Source organism: Pseudorca crassidens, chromosome 19, assembly GCF_039906515.1.
Source record: "Pseudorca crassidens isolate mPseCra1 chromosome 19, mPseCra1.hap1, whole genome shotgun sequence".
NCBI lineage: Eukaryota > Metazoa > Chordata > Mammalia > Artiodactyla > Delphinidae > Pseudorca > Pseudorca crassidens.
In genome coordinates this window covers 10,137,208-10,158,864 of record NC_090314.1, presented here as the reverse complement: position 1 = coordinate 10,158,864, position 21,657 = coordinate 10,137,208, and the positions used below count along the sequence as shown (strand labels likewise).

General features: G+C 45.6%; 1 protein-coding gene across 3 annotated transcripts in view; it reads right to left on the bottom strand.

Moving 5' to 3' along the window:
- The window catches only part of STX8 (syntaxin 8), a 251,695-nt gene that overhangs the window by 169,100 nt on the left and 60,938 nt on the right, over positions 1 to 21,657 (bottom strand). For all 3 annotated transcript variants that reach the window (XR_010937415.1, XM_067715433.1, XM_067715432.1), the window contains exon 6: positions 18,465 to 18,557. Coding sequence is in view for 2 of the 3 variants with exons in the window: in XM_067715433.1 (XP_067571534.1) it covers positions 18,465 to 18,557 (93 nt within the window). In the remaining variant the exon portion in view is untranslated. The remainder of the gene's footprint in view (positions 1 to 18,464; positions 18,558 to 21,657) is intronic.

The window sequence follows — 21,657 nt, the reverse complement described above, 5'->3', positions numbered from 1 at the left end:
GCACCTATTTCTAAAGAATGGACGAAATACATTAATCACCTTGGGCAATAAATTAAGGACTATTTCCAAGATGAAAGACATGTTGGCTGCTGAGACGTTCTAACAGTGACCTTTCAACAGAGAGCGTGGAAACAAGCATTGCAGAGACATTTGCTAGCTCTTCAAATTCTAGGTAAAACAATGAAAACTCAAAAGGGGTATTACAGACTTCTAATCAGTTTCATCCTAAAAAGCCACTGGGGATTAAATCCCCAGCTCGTTTCCAACAACAAAGTGACACCGACCTGTGTGCAGTACGCCCTCATCCCATCTTCCTCTGCCTGAGGGGTAATGGGGACAGCAATCAGGGTGGCCTGGCGTCTCCATGAGAACCCACAGAGACTCAATTCAACCAGCCTTCACTGACCACCTATGAAGCATGAGGCATCGTAATGACGACTGACGAACAGCTGTTGAGCGCTTGCTATATGCGAGGCAATGTGCCCAGCATGTGTTTTATCCCATTTAATCCTCACAGAAACCCTGCGGGGTGGGCACTATTATTTCCCTGCTTTAAAAACCAGATGACTGAGGCGTAGAGAGGAGTTAGGTCATTTGCCCAAGTCTCTGGCATAATCACTAAGGCTACACTGCAGGCTCTGCCGGGTGAAAGAGCCCCACCCTTCCAGATGCGACCATAATGGAAAGATAAAGATACACGTTCCACTCCCTCTTGCTTCCCTGAAACGCAGGACACCCCTCCCCGGAGCAGGGGGAAGCCGGGGTGCTGACCCCACTCTCCAGAGGGGCTCAGGGCGTGGGAAGGCTCCAGGAAGCCACTCCAGGTCTTGGAGCCCAGGGGTCACCTGCCCTGACCCTCCCAGCTGTCCCGGTCACGTCAGGGCCTTTCATCCAACACGGTCGTTACTGCCCCCTCGCGCTTTTAACCGATGTTCATTCAGAATGGAGCTTGAGTTGATGTGAGATACAGAAAAAACACTTCTTGAGAAGGAGTTATTACTTTGTTCTATTTTAAAAGGCAGGTCCCCGGCATCTCCACCAAAACAAAAGCAAAAACAAGCCCCATAAAAGGTAGAGAGAGCATACACACTAATTCCCAAGGAAAACCATCTTATTTCCCACGGAACTGAGAGAGCCGAGTTCTTTCAGTGGTTTCTCTCTCCAATTAAAAATCTGCCCATTTCATCTTTCCCTTAATTAATTAGTTAATAGTAAGAATTACCCATGAAGTGTGAAATTTTTAAAAGAATAAAACTATGAAGTCTGCAACTGGTTTTCTTTAAGTAAAAGAGGTATGATGCTGAAGGTGCCGTTAATAGGACATTGGTGCACATAAAACAAAGCACATCACCATTTCTACTGGGTTTGAGTTTATTATTTCCCAAGTTCTTGAAGAGAACCCTTTATATCTGACAGCTTCCAGTTATTTCTGAACAAGCTATAACTGAACAACAGTTTTTAAAGACAGAAGGCCCTAAAATATACAGCGCCCATAATGATACACATTTAACTACAAAAGGTGAAAAGACACAATGTTCCATATTTTTATCCTAAGTACGAACAAAGCCATGGTTAGAAATAGGGTAGAAGCAATATACTGGTTGAATTCCAAAGACTTATAAACATCATTTGAAAATGCTAGGTATGGGTCAGTCATCTCCAGAGACTTGCATTCTAGTTAACACACATCCCATCTGACCCGTTCATTTCTTATTCTATAGACCTAACAATTTTCAAAGACTTAAAACTGATCCAACGTGTGGTGGACCCAACAGAGATGTACCACACCTCGGTCCTCCTTCAAGGAAGGACTTGGTGCCCCAGCTACTGGGAGTGTTTTCAGCAAGTGGCCTTTGGCCATCAGCCTCCTTAGGGATTGTCCCAAGGGCACGGAGCTGTCTTGCCCAAGGACATGCTCCTCCCAGGGCAGTCCACGTCCAATGACTGATCAAGATGGGGGTCTAAAGGCCCCGTCACGTGAATTCAACATGGGCCAACTCTCACAGGCCATTTAGGCTCCAAAGCTTCCCACGGTGTTGGCTGAGGCTGTCTTCAAAAACTCAGCTTCTCCCTCCACCCATCCGGCTTCTGTGGCCTCCCTCGCTCCCACAGATGCTGACCCCCCAGGAGCTCCCTAATACACATCCTGCATAGTAAACTCCCTCCTGAGGCTGCCCGGTATCCAGTCTGTGACTCGATACCTCTATGGATAAGAAAAAGATATCCAACTCTCAAGGTAAGTGACACAAGAAAAGAAGCTGGGAAAAAAGCTTTCATGATTACCTTGGTACTTTCCCTCCTCTATGTGACCTACGCTCCAGAGGCCTTTAAAACTCAGCCTAGAAAAAGACTGAGCAGCTCTACCTGGGTTGGTCTTTGCATTACTGCAGTCAGACAAGAAGCACAACAGAACTCTGGGCGAGATAAGCTGAGGTACCTGGTCGGCCCACAAACTCCCTTGAGTGGTACTGCCACCTGGTACATAATACACTGTGAACTCCCAGACCATCAGACATATTCCTATTCACATCCGAGTCTAAGCCCACACGTCTTTCTCTCTTGTACACAGACATGCACGCACACACTCACACACACACACACTCCATGTTTCTCTTCCTTCATGTGGAAAACTGAGGCCTGACTATAGTGGTGGCAGGTCACAGGTACATAAGTGAAACACACATACAATCACCTCATCAATTTACATCCCAAACCACCACCTCAAGCCCAATCTCTCCATGAGCCCAGCTGAAACATCCCTCACAATCACAACTACTCCCCAGACTCTCTGCCCACTTCCCGCAAGTACAAGTTTTTTAAATTATTTTTTAAAACAAAGAAAAACAAAAATGGCTACTCTTATGCTCTTTGATTGGATGATGAAAGAAAGCAGTAAATGAGTATTCAGCTCACTCCCACCTCTAAGACCCACCAAGCTTAGGATGAGTTCAGTAGCACAAATCCCACGAGTCAGGAGTGAATCCAGAAACAGAAGTGAGGGTCCCTTCTCAACACGGGGCCTCAAATGATCCTACCCGAACGACCCCCAGGGTACAGAAACACACTGGGGTCTCCTTAAGTTCACTTATTGGTGGGTACACAACACTTAACGCTGAAACACGCTTCAAAGGCTGGTTAATTCTTCAGTACACAATAGAAATTTTTTTTAAGTTGTGTTTATGGATTTCAAACTAACCAAACTGGCTGACAGAGCTACTTTGCCTTTGATGTCAACCCAGTTCCTTAACTACCATTAAAATAGTTAAAACTACTGTAATAACAATTAAAAAATAGAAGGTCTTTATCACTGCATTCAGAGGATGTTTCCTCTAAAATTCCTCTCCTGGCGGGTCTGTCCAGAAGGAAGGAGAACATCGCATTCCTCCCCCAAAATACACAGTCCAGACCGGGCTACGTTCGTGCTCCAGCTCCTTTAATGATTCTGAACCGCCTAAAAGCACCGCCCTGCAACCTCAGTTCCTTTCCTGCGGTCTCCCCCAGCCTAAGCACTTGGTTCTAATCAGACCACTTCCTTCCTGCTGCTTTGGTTTTTATTACCCAAGTGCTTCAATCCTTTTCACCACCCCAGATGCTAAACAACTTCCACTTTGAAAAGCACATTCTCTGCGACCCCTAAAGACAGGCCAAGCTCAGCAGGTCTTCCATATCAGAGCCGGTCTCACACATTCTAGGTGAAACTGAGGCGCAAGGATGGGTCCCCGGCAGCTTCCACCTCCTTCCTGTACCCCCTTCCCTTCTGAAGAGCACACGTCTATCCAACTCAGAAATCAAGCATCGTCACTCTGCCACAGATCGTCCAATCAAAGAGAAGTGTAGTGATACGATAAACAAACCACACTGGGTGGAGGCCTCTGTGCGGAAAACGGTTAACATGCCAGGCTCGACTGCTTTTCTTAGGAAAGGCCTGCTTACAAAATTGGCTGGTGTTTGGGAACTCGGATCTGGGGAGGGTTCCCACCGTTAACTGATAAGTGTGGTCACTAGTCCTAAACTGTATAAACAGTCTGGTTTATGCTGAATGCCTGCTTTCCTTCTGGAACCGGGGAACGCACCAACTCCCTCAAAACAAAACAAAACAAACCCTGGGCCCCCACTTCCTCATGAGCTTTCCTGGTTGGCAACACGTTACAGGTGTTGTCACAACTGGGGGACGCAGGCGCATCCTGTGCGCCTCCACCTGCTGGAAGAGGCCCGCGGGAAGCTTGTGCCTGGTTTCCCCTGGACTTTGCCCCTTGTGGCTTTTCTCCGATTTTGCTTTGTACTCTTTTCACTGTAATCAATTGTAATAACCTTGAGTATAACTAGAGTCGATTCTTGTTACTCATGGTAGTTCTGTTCTACAAAGTCACCATGAACACTGAATTCACGAATACGGAACCACTGTCCCTAAAGGAAATGTGTACACGTGCGTATATATTCCATATAGATATAACGCAAACTGTATCTTAAACCCTGAAAACAACTCATCCTGGGAGATTCTATTTTATTTTTCAAAAGAGAAAATGAAACCGATAACCAACAAGGGCCTACTGTATAGCGCAGGGAACTATAATCACTATTTTGTAATAACCTATAAGGGAAAGGAACCTGAGTAACTGAATCACTGTGCTGTACACCTGAAACACAACATTGTAAATCAACTACACTTCAGTTTTAAAAAAAGAGAGAAAATGAGGTTCCTAAGTGTCAAGTGACTTGCCTGAGGCTGCCCCACTAACAGGAGGCACAGTTGGGATTCACACCCATCCCACTGGCCCCAGAGCCGCAGTCTCCACCCTTTGGCCACCTCTGCATGCGAGCAGAGATAAAAAGGCACAGCGTCACCTGGTTTGACCTTGGCTGGGAATGTGTTCATCAGGTAACCCCAAATTCTCACCTCTTTACACATGTCCGTTAACTGCCAGTATTGACGAGGCGGGGGTATACATAAATGTTAGTGAGCGGCCGACGATCTGCTGAGTCCTGTGAGTCCTAGCAAAGCACCAAACCCGAGGGAGTGGTCTTGGAGGCCTCCCCCCCAACCCCGCATAACCTCCAAAGGGAGCTCTGGGTTCCCCTTTCCTGCAGAGGCACCAGGGAGCAGGAAGTGCATGATCACTGGGTCGAAGCGGCAGAAGGCAGAGCTCCCAGTGTGACCTGCTCCTGCATCTGTGACTGCTTTGCTCTTCCCTTTGAGATTCTCTGCGGTCTCTGGTTCTGGCCTTTCTGTCCTCTACTCTCCACTCCAGCTGCTAATGTTGGTCCGACAGCCTCCCCTCTTGGAAGTCAACGAGGAACTGTGGTGCAGCCCAGCGGAAGGGAAGCCTGATGAATCACATGGGCCAGCTGTCCTAGGGCCTGAGGATAAATGACATTTCCCCCGACAACTGTTTCCACAGCTTTTCCTTTGGAAAATCCTCGCCCCTCTCTCTCAACAGATGACCTCTCAGCTGACTTCACAGCCAGGTAGAAACCAAGACACTGACCTAGAAGAAAGGGGTAAGGAGGCACTAGACCAGAGAGAGGTCAACAAAATAAGTCCTTGTGACCCCAAGTGGGCCCAGCCCAGTTCACCAGAGTTAAAGCTAGCAGCGAAGCCAGGTGACAAACATCACGCGTGTGTCTGAGTATCCTTTCTGCAGAGCCAGCAAATTCAAAGAATCTGGGTTCCTCACGTGGCCGAAGGTTTAATCAATCACACCTATTTAACGAAGTCTCTGCTTATGTAACGAAGCAGCGATAAACACTCCTGAGCAATGAGGTTTGCAGAGCTTCTGGGCTGGTGAACACATGGACGTGCTGGGAGGGGGATGTGCCTGGAGAGGGCAGGGATGCTCTGTGGGCATCCCACCCACACCCCTCTGGCCCTCTTCCATTGGCTTTCCCGAGTTGCATCCTCCATAACAAAACTGAAATTGTAAGTCAACATTTTCCTGAGTTCTGTGAGTCAGTCTAGCAAATTATGGAATCCTGAAGGGGGGAGCGGGGTGTGGGAACCCTGTATTTGCAGCCAATGGGGCAGAAGTGGTTAGGGATCCTCAGTGCAAGTGAGGGCAGTCCTATGGAGCCCCCACACCTGTGGAGTCTGAGTCTGACGTTAACTCCACATAAACAGTGTCAAAATGGAATTAAATTATTGGACACCCAGCTGGTGTTGGACAATTATTGTTGGAACGACATACTTGCTCTCACTGGTGTTCTCTCTCTCTCTCTCCCCCCGCCGCCCGTCAACTAGCCCCACTACTATAAACTAGCCCCTTCCTAGAGATGAATAATGAATGTTCTGAGAAAGAGCTGATCTTACATTCACCAAGTATTTAATACCATAAGTGCATGGAAAATAATCACCTTCCTTCCATATCTCTAATTGTCTCATCTTTAGGCAAATCCATCTATAAACACATCAGATGATAACTTATAGGTATCACTCCAATCACAGATGCCCTAGAAAACAACTTTCACAGACTGTATTAAAAACTTGTTTAATTGAAGCTTCCAGAACACTAGCTGTTTCAGGAAAACGATTTCTATAGATACTGAGACCTTGTAAAAAATATATATATATAAAAAAGAGACTTTGAGCTCAGGACAGCAGAGCAAGCACACATGGCTTCCTTCCCAAGAGCACAATGAAATGCCAGTAAAAATATTTTTTGAAAGAATAAATCCATTCCATGGTGGCCCTGAAAACACGAAGGAGTGCTATCAGTGAATAAGTCATTTGAAAGGCTTTCTTTCAAAAAAGAAGACTGCTGGGACTGTATTGACAAATCAAAACTGGGGAGGGGGGGGAAGCAACTTGAAATACACATTCAGGGCTACAGATAGGAGCTCTTTCTTCTTGATAGAACCCAGGAGAAGCTCTGAGCTTGGAGTCAATGGCTATTGGGAGCCGAAGAATGGCCTACAGAGAGATGGCTGTGAGGCAGGAGCCAGGGCATCTGAGGGGAGAGCTGTCTAGAGAACAGCTGAGCCAGGTGGCCCTGGCCCTTGCCCCTGTCCCATGGGGACTGGAGTCTGCAGTACTGGATCCCAGCTGCAGCCCCCAGGACAGCTCTCTCTAGAGAGGAGGGTTTGCCTAAGGAGCGCCCATGGTGTTGGTGTCCAGGCTAGCAAATGAGTCGAAGAGGAGCCTCTCGGATAGACACGGAGGTGAAAAAAAATAAAAGACATAAAAAGATGTCACCCTGAGGTTAAAGTTCCCTTTCCCTTAGTGATTTGGGGGTAAGCGTTATACAGCAAAAGGTCCTGAATCTGCTGTGTCCTCTTCTACCCTAAGCACACACCCTAAAGGGAAAGCTGCCTGCTGGTATACCCTGCCTGCCCATATAGAACACATTCAAGAGAGAAGATCTGGGGGTGAATAAACCTGCTGAAATACCAACAAAGCCTACATCAGCTACCTATACTCATCAATATGATCCTTGACTCATGGACCTGCCTTAACAAAGTACCAAGACTGCAGGGGGCTTCAACAACAGACATGTATTTTCTCACAATCCTAGAGCCTAGAAGTATGAGATCAAGGTGTCAGCAGAACTGGTTTCTCGTGAGGCCTCTCTCCTTGACTGGCAGGCGGCCGTCTTCTCCCTGTGCCCTCACATGGTCTTCCCTCCATGTGTGTCTGTGTCCTAATTTCCTCCTCTTATAAGGACACCAGTCTTATAGGATTAGGGCCCAACCTAATGACCTCATTTTAACTTAATCACCCCTTAAAAGACCCTATTTCCAAATACAATCACATTCTGAGGTTCTAGGAATTGGGACGTCAACCTGTGAATTTTGAGGGGACATAATTCGCCCTATAGCAGCGTGAGAAAGACTGAGATGAACAAACCAAAACTTACCTGGAGAACACAAACTCTGCAAAGAGCAGAAGGAAAATGTAAAGTTCTGATTGGTACCACTCAAAGGTTTAAAAGACTTTACAACCTTAAAAACATACTTCTGTGGGGGAAAAGCAATCGTAAGCATTAAAGCATAAGCTTTAATGGTGTTTAAAAGTATAGTTCTCAAAATTTTAAAAAAATCTGTTAGAAGAGCTGAGTCATAGAATAGATAAAATAACAGAAATCAGTAAAACATGTTGGTAAATCTAAATAAAAACACTGACCATAGGGAAAAAAAGAGAGCTTCAGTTTAAAACATTATAGAGGAAGACTTTGAAGCAAAGCTAAGAATTCTAAACTTGATTGAGTCAGAGATATTTATTTGCTCTAGACTTTGTTAAAAATACGTAAACTTAAGTCTACATGTTAAAAATATAAGAGTGGCTGTGGCCCGAGGTGGGTGGCCTCGCTGAACATCTCATTCTTGGGTGGAGATAGGGGAAATTCGTTTTCCCATAAAATGGTCATTTCTCAGCTCCTGGCTTTGTATGGAGCCCGTTTTCAGGCCCTCAGAACGCACAGGAACCACAGCCCCGGCTCCCTTCTCTGCGTGGGTGTTGAAACATTAGTCCCTAGTGTGCATATCCGCTCAGTTACCCCTGAGGGCCACGAGGCTTCCATTCTGCTCATGGCTGTGGGTTAATAAAATACCTTCATTTCTGACACCCGGAGAAACTTTCTTGCTTTCAAGCTAAGAAGTATAAATCGATTTTTTTAAATGTTTCATCTAACATTTCCATGTGTTTGGGAAAGGGAGGGAGGGGCTCCCCATCAGCTCAGTCTACCATTTTGATCGACAGCCTGTACTGTGAATAAAGAGTTAATAACAGAAAACACTTTTCGATCCCTTACAATGTGAGGCCCAACTCTCGGAACTTCACACGTGGCCATTCATTTCACCTTCACACAACACTCTAAAATAGGCACTAAAATCCCCATTTTCTAGACAAGGAAGTTAAGGACAGAGAAAGAGGAGGGTCCCATGGCTAGTCAGTACCAGAGGCAGTTTGGCGCCCCTGTGACGGTCATTTGTGTCATCTACCCAGTGTGTCCAGTCCTCCCCCCTGCAACCAGACACAGGGGTAGGATAACACCTCCTAGTGGTTTTAGCTCTGACCGAAACTGACTTGTCACTTCTGGGCCAGAGCACTTAACTTCAGGAACAAGAGCCTCTAGAGCTCTCTGACTCTCTGGCACAGTGACCATCAATGTTTGAAATGGTGGCTATTCTATCTATCAGGGATCTTAAGTAACCGTGCCCACCGAAGACCCCCGCAACAGATATATACCGAAAGATAAAAAAAAAAACCACGTATTTTCTATTTTAAGCTACTTATACTTGGGGGTTATTTTTCATAAAAGTTAACTTATTTCTGTTAATATGTAATGGCTTATTGTTATTTTCAAAATGAATATTTTTTAAATATTTTAAATTTCTAATGCAATTAGTGTTGATAGATATAACCAATGTAAACAAAAGCTCTGAGGAGTTCTCGGTGATTGTTAAGAATACAAAGCAGCCCTCGACCACAAAGTCTGGCAATCTCTAGATGAGGTAAACACCAACCAAATAAAAGCCTAGATTGTGATATTACTATCTAGTCAGTAGGCCTAAAGGTAAAAAGCAGTAGAGATAAAGAGAGATATTTCTATAAACAGATAAAATCACCAAAATAAGATTAAATCATCCTGTATATATGTACCTAATAACCTTTTCTTGAAATTTATAAAATAAAAAATTGACCCAGTTACCTGGATAAATTGATAAGTTCACAAACCCTGAAGGCAATTTCATCACACTTCTTTCAGAAACTGACTGGAGGAAGCAGAGGGGTAGTAAAGACACCTAAGCCTGATGTATTAAGTGCATATGAAGCCCCGTCTCCCCAAACTGGTGACCACCCATTCTCCTCAGGCACACAGAGGGGTGACTCGCCACAACGGTTACTAAGCCTCAGAGGAGATGTTAACACGTTCAGAAGAACCAGTATCATATAGAACATAATTCTCTGACCCTTATGCAGTTCAATGAGAAAATCAACAATAAAAAGATGGTTTAAGGTAGTCATTCCAGTTACAAGCTAAGTACGCACTAGGGATGTCACATACAACATGGTAGTTAGCACTGCTGTGCACTGTATATGAAAGGTGTTAGGAGAGTAGATCTTAAGAGTTCTCATCACAAGGAAAAGGTATTTTTTTCCCTGCTTCCTTAATGTTGCATCTCTCTGACATGACGGATGTTCACTAAACCTATTGTGGTAATCGTTTCATGATGAATGTAAGTCAAATCATTACGTTGTACACCTAAAACTCATACAGTGCTGTATACCAATTATATCTCAATAAAAGTGGAAAAATATTTTAGAAGATGGTTTAAAAAACATGTTTGGAAATTTAGAAACAATGAGTTAAAAAGCAAAATCAATGGCAATTATGAAATGTAATGGAGTAATTTAAAATAACAGCACTAAATATCAATATCTGTGGAGGGTAAAAGTGGCATTTGAAGGAGGATGTACACAGGCTTTCGTATGTTTGAAAAGAACTGGTATTAATTAGCATGGAGCCATAGTGCCGTTCAAAATTACTGTTAACAGGGAGCTCCCTGGCTGTCCAGTGGTTAGGACTCCATGACCTCACTGCTGAGGGCCCGGCCTTCAATCCATGGTCGGGGAACTAAAATCCCACAAGCCGGGCTTCCCTGTGGTGCAGTGGCTGAGAATCTGCCTGCCGATGCAGACGACACGGGTTCGAGCCCTGGTCTGGGAAGATCCCACATGCCGTGGAGCAACTAGGCCCGTGAACCACAACTACTAAAGCCTGGGCGTCTGGAGCCTGTGCTCCGCAACAAGAGAGGCCGTGACAGTGAGAGGCCCGCGCACCGCGATGAAGAGCGGCCCCCGCTCGCTGCAACTAGAGAAAGCCCACACACAGAAACCAAGACCCAACACAGCCAAAAATAAATAAATAAATAAAATTAAAACCCACAAGCCGCATGGTGTGGCCAAAAAAAAAAAAAGAAAAGAAAATGACCATTAACATAACGGCTTCTTGACTCAGACTGTTGATTGTCCTTCCCAGGAAAATACAAATTCTCCGTAATTTTCAGGGCTTACTAGGTGTTCACGCTGTGAAGCATCCCAGCCCTGCTCGGAACCCCTCTCTGCAACTTCATCTTGGAACGTCTGCCTCATCACCCACCCTACCAGCGACAAAAGCCTTCTTCGGATTTCTCAACCTTGCAAGGCTCTCCGCGACCTCCGAGGCCTCACGTGAAAGGTCCTGGCACTACCTGGAATGCTTCACCTGCCCTCCCCGCTTCACTGGCCCACCTTGGCCCAGGTCCTGTAACCTCAGCCACCAACTGAACCCAGACCTCCCTGTCATCCCCTGCCCGGGCAGCCTGGTCTCTGCCTTGACAGCACATCCCACGATGTGAGAAAACACCTTGATTTGGGGGAGTGTTCGTTTCATGTCTGTCTCTCCCAGCTAGACTTAAGAGCAGTAAGGGAGGGGCTCTGGTTTTGAGTTGTAATTGTTGCTTTTCCATATAAAGGGCCATACACACAGCTGGTACTCAGTCAGCATCTGCAGAATAAACGCCCCACTGCCAATGTACTTACTTCTTCTCCCTAAAAGTGGCTAAACTCTCAGTTTAGACGCATTAACTGCTACGGGACAATGCAAACAGTATAGAGATAGAGCTGTATCTCCCTTTTAAAAAGTAAATTATACAGATGAAATTACAGGATTGATAAAGTAGAAAACAGTAATTTTACATAACAGATGACACCAACCCTATGGATGTTTAGGTCACTGTATAGATAGGTCGAAGGTCGCACCTACACAGTGACTCCCACCTTCCCCTCCAGCCTGCTAACAAGTTCTCATCTCCCCGGCTCTCTGGACTCTGGGATCAGTGGCCTTCTCCCACGTTTCTCAACCGTGTTACCCGCCTTTCCATATACGGGCCTTTGCATATGTTGTTTCCTCTGTTAGAAATGGTCTTTTAAATCTCAGTACATAGATCATGTCCTTGGGGAAGGCTTTCCTAATCCTAATACACGTCAGGGTCTTCTGTTCTATGTTGTAATGGTGCCCTGTACGTCTCTAACTGGGCATCTGTGCACTTAGCTGTCTGACGTCTGCCTCTCCCTCTAGAACAGAGGGCAGAAACCGAGTCTCACCACAGCTGATTGATACGTGGGTTCCAGCACAGAGCTGAGCATATAGTCGGCACTCGGTATTTGCTGAATGAATAGAGAATGTACTAATAAGGAAGGAAAAATATTACTCTGGATTTGGGGACAGACCTCACTAGGCTTAATGAGGTCTCTTTTTATTAGGAACAAGATTATTTAATCCAGATAAAGGAAAGATACGGAGCCAATGAGTAAAACGTGCACATGCGTGTACAGATGGGCTGCGGCTGCCGCTGCTTCTGCACAGGAGGGTTTACAGTGCCTCCAAGTGACCAGAGGGCAGCAGAGATGGCCGTAGGTCGGGGCGACTGAGTGCAGTTCTTCCCGAAGATGAAGAGATGGCAGGGGGCGGGGGAGGGGAGGGACCTCACAAGCTCCTCTCCATCCTAAGAGTCTCTGAGACTAAGGAACTCACAGATCTCTATGAATGAAATGCAGCCTTGCGAAGCTACTCCACGAACCCCAGCAGCCGAATGAATCTCAATACAGGAAACCTGAACCCAGATCAGCACAGCCACTTGGAGAAAACCCTTCCCCACCAGACAGGTATGTGTCTATATCCCAAAGTTGGGGGCGGGGCGGGGCGGGCCGCGGTCAGGCCCCCTCGTCAATCCATAAAAGCCTGCTTGGTCCGTAAAGTGTCCGATGGCACGGAGACATGCGCTCCAAGTCCTAGGCTCAGCTCTCCTGGGTCAGAGCTCTGGGCGGTGGGATCGGGGTGTGGCCCTGCTCACTTACCACTTGCCAAGCAGTACCACAAACTCCCTGGACCTCAAACCATTGTACATTTCCTTTAAAGGAAAGCAGTTTCTGTCTGTCTTCCTTCCTCCAAAGGGCAAGCATATTGGAATTCTGGGGGTGCAGCATCAGACGACATCATCCCCGCCACAGCCACCATCTGACACACTGGCAGAGCTGGGAGGCATTGTTTCAGCACATCTTCTGATCCCTGAGCTTGGCTAGTATATGATCTCACCATCAGGAAGGCCAAGTGGAGAAGGTGCCTGTGTTACATCACAGAGCACTGAACCAGGACAAGGCCCAAAATGAAGTACTCTACAGCGCCCTTGGCTTGAACAAGTCGTCTTCTTACAGCGATGCTTCCCGACTGTCAACATTTCAAGCGCCCCCCCTTCATAACTTTCTGCCGTGCTCATGCTTCACCTGCACCATTTTTGCTCAATGTTTTTCTTCTTATCAACTATCATTTTCCTGCTCACACAAGTTAACTGAATAAGGAGATTCCGTAGTGCTGTGAAATCAGATTTCAAATGCTAGTCACTTTTATTTCTACCACACCTTATATTTTAATAGTTGCATATTTTAAGTTTAAACTGCTTCTCTCCGTGCTACCTCAAATCAGCTGGCCTACTGGACTCTGGGAAATTCTGACACCAGATATTCCACAAAGAGATTCTTTCGCCCAAATGCCCACACATTTCACCAGTACAAGACTAAAGTCTGCAATTAAATTCTGTTATTAAAGTGCTACGCGGTTTGAGAGGTTGACTGGGGCCCCAGAACTGTAAACTTCCTTCTGTGAAGCCCGCTTCAAAGAAAGCTCCTCAAGACGGAAGAGGAGTTAGACACCTGGAGGAGTCAATACATGTTTTCTAGCATAAGAGGGGTTAACCTGAGTTCGCTGACAACTGACAAAAAGACAATGATTACCTACGTTAGTTTCCTGTTGCTGTTCTAACAAACGATTACACACTTAGTGGCTTGAAACAATATACAATCGCTCTCTTATAGTTCTGGAGATCAGAAGTCCAAAATCAGTTTCACTCAACTGAAATCAGGGTGTCCCTCCAGAAGCTCTAGGGGACAGGTCACTTCCTGGCCTTTTCTAGCTTCTAGAGCTGTCTTCCCTGCATCCCCGCCTCTATCTTTGAAGCCAGTATCACAGCACCTTGCTTCAGTCATTCACGGCCGCGCTTCCATGCCAAAGCTCTCTCGGCCTCTTTCTTTTTGAGGCCGCGCCTGGCGGCATGTGGGAACCAGGGATTGAAGCCACGGCCCCTGCAGTGGAAGTGCAGAGTCTTAACCACTGGACTGCCGGGGAAGTCCCTTGGCCTCCCGCTTTGAGAAGGACACCTGTGATTACATTTAGGCCCCAACCACATAATCCAGGATAAGCTCTCCGTCTCAAGATCCTCAATGGATTAACACGCCTGCCAAGTCCCTTGTGTCATAAAAGGAAACACAGATTCCAGAGATCAGGATGTGGGTATCTTTGGGAGCTATTACTCAGCCTGCCACATTGCTTTCAACATGAAAATGCAGCTAGGAGCTCTAACAGACCCTTACAATGGTAATTCACTGACGTGTACGTGAAATCTTTGATCATTTTGTCTAGCTCTTTCAAAGGACACCCTGGTCTCCTCAGTCCCAGTACTTATGCTGTCGGTAGAGATGAGTGGCCTTCCCTGTCACCGTGGATTCTTCCAGAAAGCAAGGAAAGGTTTAAAGATGGACAGAGAAATGTCGAAAGGACTGGCCGAATTGGGGATATTTGAACATCAGAAAGAATGAGGAGGACCAGCACACACTGGCAGAGGTTAGCGACGCAGCATGTTCCCGGTGCTGTCTCCTCCCTCGGAACCGGCTTCACAGCTTGGCCAACGCCCAGATCGGGTCTCAGAAAGACCTACACTTCAGTCAAGTCAGTCCCATTCATTTTCTTGTTTTAGTGTTCCTTTCCAAAGGCCCCGTCCTCTTGAGCAGGAACTTTAAGGGGTTTTTCAGTAAAACTGTACCACAGCTGCACTTCGGAACAGCATCTGGGCAGTCAGCCTGACACGAACCCTTCGCCCCCAGCCACCCGTATGGTTCACTGTGGACCGTGGTCCCACGGGGCAATCTCCCTGGCTCGGCCCTCCACCTACCCCTCTCTCCTGCATCCCCCCACCTTCAGCAGATGCCAACCCCCCAAATCCACTAGACCTGCAGGTCTCCCATCACCCGCCTTTTCACTGAGCTGCCTATCCTCTTCCTCATTAGGCTTGGTCACGGGCACGGGAACAGGGTAATTACTGGTGTGGGCCAGGCCCTTTCTAACTCTCTCTGAGAAGATTCCTACAGTGATGATAATTCAACCCTTCGGCTTTGTGGTTACCCTCTCAGTACCATGTACTGTATTTTGTTAGTAAGGTCTGGATACTTGATTCCAAAAATGGCCTGGCTGGCCAGTATCTTAGCCTATTGTTTCTCTCGTTTAGTGAAAACCAAAAGGATAATTCAGTAGGTCAATAAACCAAGTAGAGATATTTACAACCAGAAGTGGAAACCTCCCGGGTCCCAGACGCCTCATTATGTGCTCGGGTCACAATAAAAATCCAGATGGGGCTGCAAGCCTGTTCTCAACACCTCTAGACATAATGGCCTTCCTGACTTTGACAAAAGGAATAAAGGCTGATCACAGTCCTAGCAGGAATATCATTTTTATCCTCAGAGAGTCTCTCTGTCCCTATGAACGAAAATGGCTGACTCTGCCCTATTTCTGAGGAGCAAATGTGCACGACAGAAAACCACCAGCATAGCTGCCATCTCAGTGGGAGGCCACCACAGAGAAAACCCAGCTAATCTTGGCAACTCATGGAAAAATACCTCATGTTTGTCTATGTACCCATATGTGCATCCGGGTCTGGAACGGAGATGAGGGCCGGGGAGGCACAGAGGAAGAGGTGGAAAGGATGGGGGTAAAACGTGTGATGGGAAGAGAGAGTCTCCGTGACTAGGATGGCAGATGTGCACTATATAACCAGGCGAAGGGTCTGTGCACGGGTGGGCTTTCCATCTGTCATGTGAGCATACGAGAGGCAAGGGAACAGTACCGTACTAAATACATTCTCTCAGCATATTCAACAGGCGCACTGGTTCCCAAACCTGGCAGCCTACTGAAATCATCTGGGGAGCTTTAAAAAAGTACTGATGCTTGGGCAGAACAGCGCCCCCCACCCCCGAGACATCTACATCCCGGAACCTGAGAATGTTAGGTTGCACGGCCAAGGGGCATTAGGTTGCAGATGGATTAAGGTTGCTAAATCAGTTGACCTTAAATAGGAACACTATTCTGGACTATCCGGGTGAGCCGGACATAATCACAAAGGTCCTTAAAACAGGAAGAGGGAGACAGAAGCTAGAAGTCAGAGTGATGCCATGCGAGAAGGACTCAATCCACCGTTGCTGGCTTTGAAGGTGGAGAAGGGGGCCACAAGCCAAGGAATGCAGGCAGCCTCTAGACACTGGATAAGGCAAGGAAATTAATTCTCCCCCACAGCCTCCAGAAAGGGATGCAGCCCTTCCAACACCTGGTTTTAGCCCAATGAGACCCATAGCCGACTTCAGAGCTCCAGAACTATGAGGAGGGGGTTGCGCTGTCTGAAGCCACTAAGTTTGTGGTAATGCGTTACAGCAACAACAGAAAACCAGCTCAGGTATGGCCTGGGATTTGGAGGCTGAGAAGGTCCTCAGGTGATTCTAATACGCAGCAAAGTATGGTGCTTACTGAACAAGATAAGGACGTGCCAGTGATTGCTTATGCAAGAAAATGCACGGAGACCTCATCCGGGAAGTCAGCAAGTCACCTCACCAAAGTAGGCACCATCCATCCTTGACCATGGACCACGGTTACTAGACATGGCTTATCTGAGCACATCACAGGATGCACGTGCTTTACCAGTGTGTGGCTAGCGTCCTTTCTAGACTGACCCACTCAACAGGCTAAATTTCCTCGGGATAAAGAACAATTATACCTCTGACAGGCAGATTTCCTACAGAGCTAATTTTCTTATGAATACTGTCTTTCAAGGAAGGAACTGGCCAATAACTGAGTTAGATGCAAGTACATGAATTAGTACATTCACATCAGCACCATCAGGAAAGGACTGAATTGTCCTCCTCTCTGCCCTTAAACCATTAAGAACCTCTATTAGGATGGTAGAGCTAGAGGGTTTCTCCATTTGCTTTGGTGATCTATTTATTTATGACAGATGGCAGATGGATAGAATTAACTTTTTATTCATTTATGACAGATGAATGGAATAGTACTGTGGCAACAGATGAACTCAGTCTTTGTAGAGATGAAGAAAAGTGGGACTTGTATAACCTGACAGGTGCAGCCCTGCTTTGGAGCGAGCACGTGCCCGCTCCCAGGGCTCCAATGCTCGCCCATACAGGGTAACCTTTCTTGAAAGCCGTTCCACCGTGAGCCTCCATGATACTATGACACAAGCTGAAACCTTTTACTTTTTACTTTTCTCTCCCCATTTTGTCTTCCTTAGAGAGGAAGCTAGTGTGAAATTTCATTTCTATCCCTTACAACTGAGGTGACGTTACGGGGTCCCTCGGCCACTCTGGGCTTCACCTCTGACAAACAGCAATAACATCACCTTCCCAGTGCTATGCGCTGATTAAATGAAACGGCACAGATTAAAGGGCTTAGCACCTAGTAGGGGCCTTCGATAAACGCTTGCCTCGCTGAAACTCAACTATTCTGCTTCCACCCAGCACCTCGCTGCTGAAGCTGCTCACATCTCTTCCCTTTGGTCCTGTCCTCTCGCCGAGCTCTAGTACCTTATCTCCCACTGTCCACTTGACGCTGTGACTCGGATTCCTCACTGGCATCTCTCATTGGACGGGTCCAAACCAGACTTAGGATCTCCACTCACAAACCAGCGACCCCCCCTCCCCCATTCCCCTGAAAGGGTCCATGCAGTAAAAGCACCATCAGTCCCCTGCCTCCATCCGCTCTTCTCCACTCCTACTGCTGCATCTTCCATTCATGCCCCTGTACCCTCAACCGCATACCTCAAGCACAAGAGCCTTCTGGGTAGGCTCCTGACTGAAAGCTCTGTCTCTCCCAAGCCATCCTGCTTGTGGGTTTGCAAACTAATCTTTCTCCAGCCAGGTTTGTCACATCAAGCCCTGAATAAAAACATCTTCAAGTATTTTTTCGCCCTGCAGCCTGGTATTTATGACAGAAGAGGAGCCAACGCCCCCCCCCCCCACGATGTGTGGAGGACAACTCAGTGTGCCCTGCCTCTGCACTGGTGTACGACGCACTGAGCCACTTCACCCCGTGACCACATAAGGAGAGCCCACAGGACAAACAGATCACAAAACAAAGCATTTTTAAAAGCAGCTACAGAAAACTGGACATCTTTCAACCGAATTTCTTTTCCTAGTGTTTAGTAACTACAATCTAAATCTGCCACAAACCACCCTCAATTGCATTAAACTATCAATGTAAAAATCCATTGTTGTTCAACTACTTCAGGTGTTTTGTAATAGTAAAATCATTTAACAATTAGACAAGGCTTTAGCATTTATATTAAATGGCAAATCTGGTCAATTTCAGATGTGTTCTTACCATTTTGTTCATTCAGTTCATTCCCAATTTCCTGCCCCATTTGTTTCTGGCGACTTATGATGGAGGAAAGGGCATCAAGGCCTGCGTCCTGTTCTGAAAGAAAAAGTGAGACAACTCACTAAAAACCAAAGGAAAACAATTTAAAGTCTAGAAATAGACACAATTCAATATATGATCAAAGTAACATTTGAAATCAGTCAGGAAAAGAGGGAAAATAGTTAACATTATTGGAACAATTGGAACAAAATTAAAAAGTTAAACACTTATAACCCTCAGACCTTAAACTAAAATGATTTCCAGATGAATTACATTTTAAACATTACAAATGAATGTAAGATTTGACTATATAACCATTTAAACATTCTGATACTTGATATATAAAGAGCATGTACAAATCAATAAGACAATCTTCCAATTTTTTAAATGGGCAAAGGATATAGATAGGAAACGCCCAAAAGAATAAAAAAGGAAAAAGCTCTGACATCGCTAATTTTTTAAAAATATCAACAAAAAACAATACTGAGGTGTTTTTTTCCTGACTTATCAGATTTGTAAGCATTAAAAAGAATGCTAACACCCAGGGTTAAGTAAAGTGTGAAGAAGCTCTAAGTGCTAAATCACAGGAGGATAGTTAACACATCTTTCTAGAGAGCAAATCGTGCCTACCTCTTGATCAATTCTATGTCTAGGAAATGTGTGCAACAAAACATCTGGATGGTATGCCATGATGTATATACAAGGATACTCCTTGAAACACTGCTTCCTTTGCCGCTTTTCAATTTATCGTCTCTCAGCTCCAGGCTCACCCTTTTCTGACTGCTCTGTGAAAATGGATCTGGGTCCTTTAAATAATTTTTCCTTTGCCAGCTTTGGCGGTGGAGGAGACTGCAGAGATACTGCAGGGGAAACGGGTTTTGCTTCCTGGCTCCAGTGCTCTCCTGACAGACTCCTGCCATGCTGGCAGCTCCTTTGGTGTGCAGTGGCCAGCAGCACCCCAAGGCCAGCAACGTCTCCCAACACACCCCCTCCTTGGGCAGTTTTGGAATAGAGTGCCTCCAATTAGACGCCTCCCTGTGCACTGTATTCCCTAGTACCCTAAGGACCGATCTCCAGGCAGTGCCGCCAGCTCGGCACCACAGCGACTTCTCTGAAATCCAGTGAACCCCAGCTGTGCCCTCTTCTACCTGATCTGCACCTCAACCCTGGGGGTACTGCTGTGGGTGCTCTGTCTCCACAGGGGAGTGACTACACCTTCTACCTGCTATTTCTGTCTCTTTACTTCCTTCTGGCTAACCCCTCATTACTCTAACCCCGTTATAGTTAGTAATTCCGTACACTACATTTTCCATGTTGAAATTTCTTTCTCCTGATTGGACCCAGATAGATACACTTATAATAGTGAAGAATTAGAAACAACCTAATGCCCAAACACAGGGATTGGTTTAAAAACGGAGTATAGGGACTTCCCTGGCAGTCCAGTGGTTAGGACTCCACGCTTCCACGGCCGGGGGGCCCGGGTTCAATCCCTGATCGGGGAACTAAGGTCCCACTAAGCCATGCAGTGAGGCCAAAACAAACAAGCGAAACACAGAGTACAGCCGTAGAGGGAAACACTATATGGCCGTGAAAAGTGATATTGTACAGGTATATTTTGATTTCAAAAGAAGTTCATGACACGTTATTGGGTTAAAAAAGAAAGCAGAATACAAAACAATGTATAGTAAGATAGCATTTTTGCTTTTAAAAATTGTGTTACCTTTCTAAATTTTTGAAAATTTAAAGAGAAAAGAACTCAAGTTACTCAAGATCCTTTATTTAAAAAAAATTTTTTTTAAACTCTAGACAATCCCAATCTCTTTATAAATACTTTATCCCTTTGCTTGCAGGTGCATTGGAAAGAACATTCCAAGGCTGAGTGTAACGACTCTTTCCACCAAGCGCTCTGCTGGGTGAGGGTAACATGCCATTCGTGGCTCCACTCGTTGATGGGTTGTTTTTTTTTAAATGTCTGTTTCACATGAAGGGCGATCTACAAAAGCAGAAATCATAAAGGTCTTCTTGCCCCGGATCACATTAACATCTCCTTATGTAGTTTTTCCTAGTCTTTTTATGGGATTAAGCCATTACACAACTTGTTAATTCATCTGGAATTTATTTAAACTAATGGTGTGCGGTAAGGACCCCTTAGTAACGATTTTTGACACTACATGCTCTTTTAACTGTACAAATGACCTGCTGTCTCTAGGGATCATTCCAAGGGACCATTTTATAGCAAAATCACTTTATAATGAGGTCCTTTTGGTCTTCAGTAACAACCTCTTGGATGGCCTCCAAGAAAAATCTATCATCAACCTAGTGCTGCTATAGGATGACCGATGTTACAGTAAAATTCCAAATGCATCCCCCAAATAAACTATATATATTGTAGAACTGAGGGGCAAGTGTCAATGCGAATTAAAAGGTAAAACAATATAAAAAGAGAAAAGGAGATTCCTCTATGGTTTTCAATTAGGGAAAAAATCATTAAAGTCCTGAAGTTGCTTTACCTAGTATAGACATAGATTACGAATGAAAAATACCTATGTTACACTCTTCACTTAACCCTGACTCATTATCTGCCTTACTACCTAGAGGTTATCTTGCTAATGCAAAACAAAAAGAGGGCTAAAAATCCTGCTCTACTCAAATCATTTCTATAAGAACTTACTACCTCCTCACTATGTTTAAGTGCTACAATAAATTTTCATCCTATAATTCAGAAACACAGAAGGTCCAGATACAGAGATGCTGTGTATGTAATAATATTGATGACTTGGGCTTCTATAAGTCTTTAAATTTTTATTGCAGTATAGTTGATTTATAATGTTTAGTTTTTGTTGTACAGCAAAGTGAATCAGTTATGCATATACATATACCTACTCCTTTCTAGAATTTTTTTTTTTTTTGCAGTACGCGGGCCTCTCACTGTTGTGGCCTCTCCCGTTGCAGAGCACAGGCTCCGGACGCGCAGGCTCAACGGCCATGGCTCACAGGCCCAGCTGCTCCGCGGCATGTGGGATCTTCCCGGACCGGGGCACAAACCCGCGTCCCCTGCATCGGCAGGTGGACTTCTCAACCACTGTGCCACCAGGGAAGTTCCTTTTTAGATTTTTCCCATATAGGTCATTACAGAGTATTGAGTAGAGTTCCCTTT